The 8,975-nt window shown below is 43.1% G+C and overlaps 1 protein-coding gene across 1 annotated transcript; it reads right to left on the bottom strand.

The window, feature by feature from the left end:
- Window positions 1-6,283: 6,283 nt before the first annotated feature.
- rps2 (ribosomal protein S2) lies at window positions 6,284-7,884 on the bottom strand. The gene is made up of 6 exons (XM_086289101.1): window positions 7,715-7,884; window positions 7,537-7,626; window positions 7,307-7,414; window positions 6,850-7,183; window positions 6,486-6,577; window positions 6,284-6,408 (listed from the first exon to the last, which is right to left on the bottom strand). The coding sequence occupies exons 1-6, from the start codon at window positions 7,847-7,849 to the stop codon at window positions 6,328-6,330; spliced, it is 840 nt and encodes a 279-aa protein (XP_086145227.1). The 5' UTR covers window positions 7,850-7,884; the 3' UTR covers window positions 6,284-6,327.
- Window positions 7,885-8,975: the final 1,091 nt, after the last annotated feature.

Here is an 8,975-nt window from a genome sequence, read left to right as displayed (position 1 = left end):
TTTTAGAGTCACTGAGGGATGCAAGCCCCTGACAACGTTAAGGTGGCAATCCCTCAGGGGGAAACCAGAAAAACAAAACAACAAAAAATTAAATATCGCTCATCAGATTCTTCTAACAACTAAAAACATAATATTTACCTTAATTGGGTGGCCTATATCAAATATATTCAAGCGCAACTGTTAGGTTGAAATTGTTACATGTTGCCAATATTGTACTTAAATTTGTAAGCCTTGCCTTAAACTGTATGATCAAAGACATTCTTCTGTTTCTGTCCTCCTCCCCGGGCTCAATGGTGGGGGAGGTAATTAGTTATAGTGTTTAACTGCAGACATTGCATGTAAGGTTCTGGATGTCCTTATTTAGTGAGGATGTTTTACTTCTTGCCCTTTATGTCCTCACCTGTGCTTGCACCTGTGCCATATAAAGGGTGAGGGGAGATGACCCTTTGTGATCAGCAGGAAGTCACACAAAAACACCCACATCCACACAACACTCACTCACGTGCACATGCATATACGCACACACAATTGCATATGGTTACACACACACACACACACTCAGTGCCCTAGTTTTATGATGCACCATAGGGGGGGGGGGGTTTATAATGTGTGTTTGCATAAACTGTGTGTCACAGAATAAAAGGCTGCAGGGGAAGCTGGGTTTTTGGAGTGGTCTGAGACTGAAGGCAGAGGTGCTGCTCTGAGATCCTCCCCTTGCTAGCGAGTAAAACTGGTTGAGCTGTCTTGCTTTGTTCACAGGAATAAGTCTGAACTAGCGGGCCTGCTGAAGTGCAGACCCAACACCTACAATAACACTTTTCAGTATTTACAATATTGACAAAACTAAAAAGGGTAGGCCACGTTATAAAAAAGGCAATTCAAAAACTCTTGGTTAATTATCTCACGAGTCACTTTTACTCCCGTCAGCCACCACACAGACAATTTCTTTGTTTATGTCACGGGGTGAAATGGACAAGTTCACCTAAGTGTTTTTATTTTGCATGTGTTGCATGTGCATGTGTTTTTTTAGTTTCAATATTTTAATAATGTACAGTGTTTTGTTCTTATATTTTATTGCATGTTTTATTGTGTCCTGGGGAGACTACACCCCCTCCTGATCACTAAGGAGGTCACAGAGGCCAATAAGAGGGCCTGGCAGGACAGAGAGCAAGAGAGTAGTGGTGCACTGGATCACGGTTTATTCGTAATCCGAACTGATCCCACTCCACGGTTCAGCGCGCACGTGATCCGAAGATTCGAAAAAGAAGAAAAAAAAGTATGTGTATGGTGCACGTGGTGGGTCTGTCAAGCGATAGTTATGGCCAGCGATAGTTATGGCCAGCGCTAGCGGTCCAAGTGGAGGAGCAGAGGAGTTTGCGGAATTTAAGCAGCCCTTTGCTGCCCAATCCGACCGGGCTAAAGCTATTACAAAAGCTATTGGTGTGTTTAGCTGCAGACGGGAGGCCGTATTCCGTTGTGCAAAACAAGGGGTTTAAACTATGATGAACGTGCTTGAGCCACGCTATGATATCCCATTCAGGGCTCTAGACTAACTTTTTGACATGGGCGCACCGGTACACCTAACTTAAAAAATTTAGGCGTACCGGCACAAAAGTTAGGCGCACTCAAATTTTTCAACCACATCGCTTATCACTGCAGTTTTACATGTGCACTTTCTTTGGGGGGTAAGTCCATACAGACAATATTCATTTCTAAATTATTAACTAACAAACTTGTGCTTAAAGTGCTTTGTCAATATTGTAGAAAATGTTAAACTTAATCATCATCTTGGCCTCCTCTGACGACCTGTTTGCTGCTGTCTGTTGCTGAAAGGCATTGGGGAGAGGGGACACTTGGGCAGTGCATTTCAGACGGTTCAGGCCTTAACAAAAAAGTTATCAATCGTTCTTTTCATCTTTTCTTATTACCCACAGCTACATCCACTTCTGTCGGGCGTAGGCTGCTCACTGGGGCTGGGTATCATCACTGATTTCTATAATCCATTCGATTCCGGTTCTCAAAGTCCTGATTTGATTCACTTTAGCCTCAGACAGTCAGAAATATTATAACTCTGATCATTTATCAGTACTGATACACATGAGACTTCATCAGAATTGTGAACATCACAGCAGATGCCTTTGAGTGAAAGTAACTGAGAATAAAACACAGAAAAACATGAAGGAGAAAACAGCTTTGAGATGGGAAACTGTTCTTGAAGTACACACAGAGAGTGTATGAAGTGTAATTTTTATCGTGGTGTCATCAGAATCGCTAAGCTCCGACAGTGTATCCGTCTATGGGCCGTTGGGTGAGAAAGCCGAGAAAGACAAAGCTGATTCTGATGCGTCGGGTCCGCTCTGTGTTTACGTCTTTGTGTGGAATCCGTTAATGAATTGATATCGCTTTATTCAAACTACTCACCTCTCTCTTCCACCTGCACTTTCAACTGGACCACGGCCAATCAGAGAGGTCCCGCCCCTGACTATCTCTGATTGGTTTAGTCCACGATAGGGGCAAAATGTGTGTCTGTTGTTCACCACACGGAGAGTTGCAGAGATTTTTTATTTGTTTTGTTACCTGAACAGTCGACCAAATTTTTTTTTTTTAGTCGCACCACTGAAAAATTTGGTCGCATTTGCGAGCAAATTGGTCGCACTCTAGGGCCCTGCCATTCGCGCCCACTTTAGTGGCAAGATCGTTCCAAGCATGTATGAGCAGGAAAAGATTTAAGTTATGGCTGAACTGTCCCAGGCATCTTTTGTTGCCCTAACTCAGTGGTTCCCAAACTTTTTTTGCAAGGCCCCCCTTGTTTTACAAGAAAAATGCTTGCGCGCAAGCGCACACTCAAACACATCCTGCAACCACACACACCCATATTTTGCTCCATTGCGGTTTATTTCACACCTCAAACATTTAGTAAACAATTAAGCAAATACAAGTAATCTGCAATAAATTACAGGTAGTAAGAAAATAAACTACTAACTCTTTTACGCTACGTTCGCACCTACTTTTGAAAACGCAGCTGTTTCGTCCACACGTAAACGGCGTTTGGAATCACTGAAAACTGAGATTTTTTTAAAACTCCTTTTTTGCGTTTACGTGTGGACGAGGAATACAGAGTTCGTCAGGCAACGTCAAAGGTATGTGACTTTTTTCACGTCACGCTGTGCGCCACGTTATTGTTTACATGAGATGAATTGCGTCTCTCTTCCCACTCTCCGCCCCTTCCCTGCCCCTCTATTTCCCATCCCCTGCTTTTCTCTTCCCACTCCCCGCCCCTTTCCTGCGTTTCTCTTCCCACTTCCTGCCCCTTCCCTGCGTTTCTCTTCCCACTCCCCGCCCCTTTCCTGCGTTTCTCTTCCCACTCCCCGCCCCTTTCCTGCGTTTCTCTTCCCACTCCCTGCCCCTTCCCCTGCTTTTCTCTTCCCACTCCCCGCCCCTTTCCTGCGTTTCTCTTCCCACTTCCTGCCCCTTCCCTGCGTTTCTCTTCCCACTCCCCGCCCCTTTCCTGCGTTTCTCTTCCCACTCCCCTCCCCTTTCCTGCGTTTCTCTTCCCACTCCCTGCCCCTTCCCCTGCTTTTCTCTTCCCACTCCCCGCCCCTTTCCTGCGTTTCTCTTCCCACTTCCTGCCCCTTCCCTGCGTTTCTCTTCCCACTCCCCGCCCCTTTCCTGCGTTTCTCTTCCCACTCCCCGCCCCTTTCCTGCGTTTCTCTTCCCATTCCCCGCCCCTTTCCTGCGTTTCTCTTCCCACTCCCCGCCCCTTCCCCTGCGTTTCTCTTCCCACTCTCCGCCCCTTCCCTGCGTTTCTCTTCTCACTCCCCGCCCCTTCCCTTGCGCATTTTAAAACTTTTATTTTTGTATTTGAGTGTAGTCCCTGAGGTGGAGCTCTTAGAAACTAGACCTTACATAGGTGCTGATGGTGAAGTGATATATTTAAGATTACTTTATTGCAGTGGTACCAATCACTTTCTTATTGAAACACTTAGTGCATGTGATAAGTGTTTCTATGGGTTGTATTTAGCTGGGGTGGATTTTGTATTTTAAAACAACGGGCACCTGTTTTCTTCAGGTGTGAGCAAGTTATCAGGTAATTGTTACATTGCTGGCAGGTTGCACCATTAAAGGTACATTGTTGTTCGTTAGTGGGCTTTTATTGTGATATTTTACTACACAGTTTTATTACAAACCTTTTATTCTTTTCTTTTAAAATAACAAAATTGGATATATCCTGGCTGATATTGACCCCTTGTCCCGTTTATTCTGGGCTTGTTCCTGAAAGAGCTTTTGGCCTGGAAGCTTGTATGATTTGTAAGCCCCTTTTCTGTGAAATCAGCTTCCAGTTTGGATTCGGGAGGCAGACACTATCTCTACTTTTAAGATTAGGCTTAAAACTTTCCTTTTTGCCAAAGCATATAGTTAGGGCTGGACCAGGTGACCCTGAATCTTCCCTTAGTTATGCTGCAATAGACGTAGGCTGCCGGGGGATTCCCATGATGCATTGAGTTTTTCCTTTCCAGTCACCTTTCTCACCCTCTATGTATTAACAGACCTCTCTTCATTGAATCATATCTGTTGTTAACCTGTCTCTCTTCCACAGCATGTCTTTTATCCTGTCTTCCTTCTCTCACCCCAACCGGTCGAAGCAGATGGCCGCCCCTCCCTGAGCCTGGTTCTGCCGGAGGTTTCTTCCTGTTAAAAGGGAGTTTTTCCTTCCCACTGTCGCCAAAGTGCTTGCTCATAGGGGGTCATATGATTGTTGGGTTTTTCTCTGTATCTATTATTGTATTCTACCTTAAATCTAAAGCGCCTTGAGGCGACTGTTGTGATTTGGTGCTATATAAATAAAATTGACTTGAAAAAATTGAATTGAATTGAATTAACAGTGATTGGATGTTTAGCTGGGACGAGGATGAGTGGGGATTCTCTGCCGAGTGCTGTGTGAGGCTGCAGGGAAAGAGCGAACAAGATGCGAAACCTTTCCGCCTTTCCAGTGGATTTTTTTAGCGGCTGTAGTAAATCTTGTCCATATTCAGTTTGTGGGTAATCTATTATTTTCTTTCTCAACTTCTAAAAGGTTGATTTAAGCGTATAGCCGGGCCGATACCAAGCAAGGCAAGGGGGAAAAATAAAAAGAAACAATTTGAAGGTGAAATACAAATGTAAAATCAAAAGGAGTCAAAAATGGCTCGTTATATTTTGGACCTCAGAGGGTTAATCCAACAAATCATGAAAAATTAGGTTTAAATTTGTGTTCATGCAAGTGCAGATTTCTGACATTTTGTTAAGCATGTAACAATTTTAATTTTTTTCTAACAAAAAAAACAGTGTGAAACTTAAGTTAGAATTTTGTTTGTCAATGAGCTGCCCCATGTTGTGTAGCTTTCTGGATTTTATACTTACTGGCCTATATTTACTTATTATACAGGCTATACAGTACATAACATCACATGTTTTCTGTAACTGAAGTGTTTAATTATGTGGGCTACAGAAAACAATTAAGTTATAGACTATTTATATGAAAAATGTGTATACTTACTGCATTTGATTCATTTTAACCATTTGTAACCACCTGCATATGTGTTTGGAAAAAAAGGCTTTGATTTTGCCACCCTCACAAAATTTCTCTAGATCTGCCCCTGGGTGACCCCTCACAAACCTTCAGTACTATCACACTTACGTTTTCAGATGTGTATCAGAGTAATTTCAAACTAAAAGCATAACAAAACAACTACCATAGAATAGCATTATGTGGAGGTGAGTTAGGCATATCACCTATATTCCCTTTCGCTCACGCTGATATCCTATGGTAATCCACCCAACATTTGTCTCAGTCTGATTTGAAAGTATTTAAATTTCCAAATCTCATCCTCCTCAGTGACTCACGTATCATCCCATTTCTAATTTTCATTCCCTTTTCTTGATTATACCTCCCCCCTTTCACCTGCTTCCTACAAGTCACCCCAATACTGTGAAAGTATCCAAGTGATGGACAATGCTCCAAAACCATTTTGACCAGAAGCTGAAAACTAGTTTTATTTCATGATAGCACACAATACGGGATCTGCTGCTCCAAATAATCATTTTAAAGGTTTCAGTATCTTTAAAGTATTTTGATTGGCTAGATAAAGTTAATTTTACTCTGTATTACTGTAGAGGTGACTGCATTAACTGATGCAGTTTCTCCTATTGCCCAACATATCACTTGTGTCTTGTTCAGTTACCGAAGTCTGCACATTTTTGCAGCATACATAGTTTTGTGAGTTAAGCACACGAGACACAGAAGTGGTGTTCCAGAACGTTTATTCAACGATTCCCTATACAAAATGTTTAGGAGGCAGCGGCCTGCACAGCCTGGCCCCTCTGCACAGACACCCTGGTGTGAGTCTTGGCCAGATGGTCAGTGAACTCCTGGAACAAAAAGCAGAAAGCCTGGTTACACAAAATCCTGACATAACCATAACAGCTCATGTTGGCTCTGTACAGACCTGGTAGGGAGACTTTGTGAAGACTGTCTCCTTCCACAGATCAGGGGTCAGGTAGCTGTAAGTCTTGGAGATGGCATCAAAGGTGGCCTTGGCTGAGGAAGGAATTATAAAAAGTGTAAGTGTGTGTAGCATGGCGCTCCAGTAACAAAGTACAACAGTCTTGTTGGGGGTAAAAAAATGTTGAGCATTGTAAAAGGGTAACAGGGAAGACCACTAAAACGTCTCCCTGCCGTGCAATACTCAATTCTTTCTCTCCTTTTAACGACAACTACACCACTGCCGAGGTGAAGCTGGGCAGAGCGAGGAGAAACAACCCCCCCCACCCAAATACAGTATGCAGATCATGACCCTGGGAGAAGCTTACCAAAGTTGCCGAGGGTGGCGGTGCAGCCCCTGGCAGAGGTGTAGCAATCATCGATTCCAGCCATCATGAGCAGCTTCTTGGGCACTGGGGCAGACACGATGCCGGTACCACGGGGGGCTGGAATGAGACGCACCAGGACAGAGCCGCAGCGGCCAGTCACCTTGCAGGGCACAGTGTGGGGTTTGCCGATTTTGTTACCCCAGTAACCCCTTCTGACAGGGACGATAGACAGCTTGGCCAGGATGATGGCCCCACGGATGGCTGTGGCCACCTCCTTGGAGCACTTCACCCCCAGGCCCACGTGGCCGTTGTAGTCACCAATGGCAACAAAGGCCTGTAGACAAAAAGCAAAAGGCACACAGTGTTAGGCTTAGACAACGCTGATTAACAGGAGAAAAAAAAAAAAAAAAAAAAAAAAAAAAACACCTTTCTCCTTTGCAAAGGAATCCACACTCACCTTGAACCTGGTGCGCTGACCAGCCCTGGTCTGCTTCTGGACGGGCATGATCTTCAGCACCTCGTCTTTAAGACCAGAACCCAGGAAGAAGTCGATGATCTCAGACTCCTACAGGAAAAGGAGTAAGCATTGAGGGGTTTACGTCACAACAGAAACTGCAGTTCATTCAGACATTTCCACAAGACAAGTAAAATAAAATATGATTGTTTATGTATGTGAACTGTAGTTACCTTGATGGGCAGAGAGTACAGATAGATCTCCTCCAGGGACTTGATCTTCATGTCCTTAACCAGGCGGCCCAGCTTGGTGACCGGCACCCACTATGACAGGAAAGAAACTCAAGTAAACTACAAAAAGCCAAAATACTAAGTGCTTATGTTCAAAACACTTATTAATCCAAAAACCTACCTCCTTGTCCTCGGACTTGCCGCCCCGTGCACCGCGGCCCCTGCCACGGCCTCTGCCGCGTCCACGGCCCCGACCGCGGCCACCGGCGCCAAAACCTCCGCGAAAACCTCCTCTACCACCGGCGTCGTCCGCCATTTGCTACACGACAAGAAAACAACAAAGACGTTTAGTTATTTATCCCCCAAAATACGGACATGCTTACCGAAATTCAGTCTTACGGGACACGAGTATCGCCGCCATATTCATACAAGCAAACTACAAATATTTCCATCTGTATTCAAATTCGCTGTTAAATAGGTCTGGGATTTTAATTTAATATGTTCATATATGATCTTATAATCAGCTCTGAAGTGTCTGACTGAACGATGCGTGAGATTTTTAAGGATATAAACTAGGAAGAGAAACTCAACTGCACACTTACGTGATCGACAAAACAGGAAGAAGGCCTGTGAAAGGTTCCGCCGGGTTATATGCTAAAGTTTTATCGCGAGATTTACTCCACGAGAAAACCTACTCTCTACCGCCTCTACCGAATAACTGAGACAGATTTTATATTTGCTTACTAAAAACACAGTTCTTAAAAAATCAATTATAATAAAATCAAAACGCACTCTTTTAAAATCCATTTTAAGTGTTCATTTAATTAATCTGTTTATTCTGTAAACATACTTTAATTGGTTTTTAATTATCTAGTGAAATGTAATAATAACACATTAGAATAGAATAGAATAGAATAGAATAGAATAGAATAGAATAGAATAGAATAATCCTTTAATTGTCCCACAAGGGGAAATTTGGTTGTATCAGCAGCAAAAAACACACATATACAAAAAAGAACAGGACACAGAACAGAAAACAATTTTTACATACATCATAGACAAAAGTTACCAGAGCAGAGTACAGTACAGTTGTTAAAATTAGAGTACAGATAGTGTGCAAACAGAGCAGGATACTGAAAGATGTTTAAATAGTTAAGAATATTTAGAATAATTAGAAAAGTTAGAAAAGTGCAGATTGTGTATTGTACCTGTGCATTAAAAAGTAGACATGTAACTTCCAATAAGTTAGTGTATGTATAAGCTGAGAAAAGTAATGTGCGATTATAACAGTTGAAGTTGTTACAGCACTGATGTAAACATCTATGTTTGTTGCGAACAGTTTTGATTGTACAGTCTGACAGCTGCAGGGAGGAAGAACCTACAGAAATGCTCCTTCATGCATCTAGGATGCAGCAGTCTGTCACTGAAGGAGCTCTGCAGTT

Source organism: Aulonocara sp. 'chitande type north' Nkhata Bay, linkage group LG4 (assembly GCF_057382095.1).
Source record: "Aulonocara sp. 'chitande type north' Nkhata Bay isolate Kocher_YH1m ecotype deep benthic linkage group LG4, A_spYH_male_GT1.1, whole genome shotgun sequence".
Lineage (NCBI taxonomy): Eukaryota > Metazoa > Chordata > Actinopteri > Cichliformes > Cichlidae > Aulonocara > Aulonocara sp. 'chitande type north' Nkhata Bay.
This window is presented reverse-complemented; position numbering and strand designations above follow the sequence as displayed.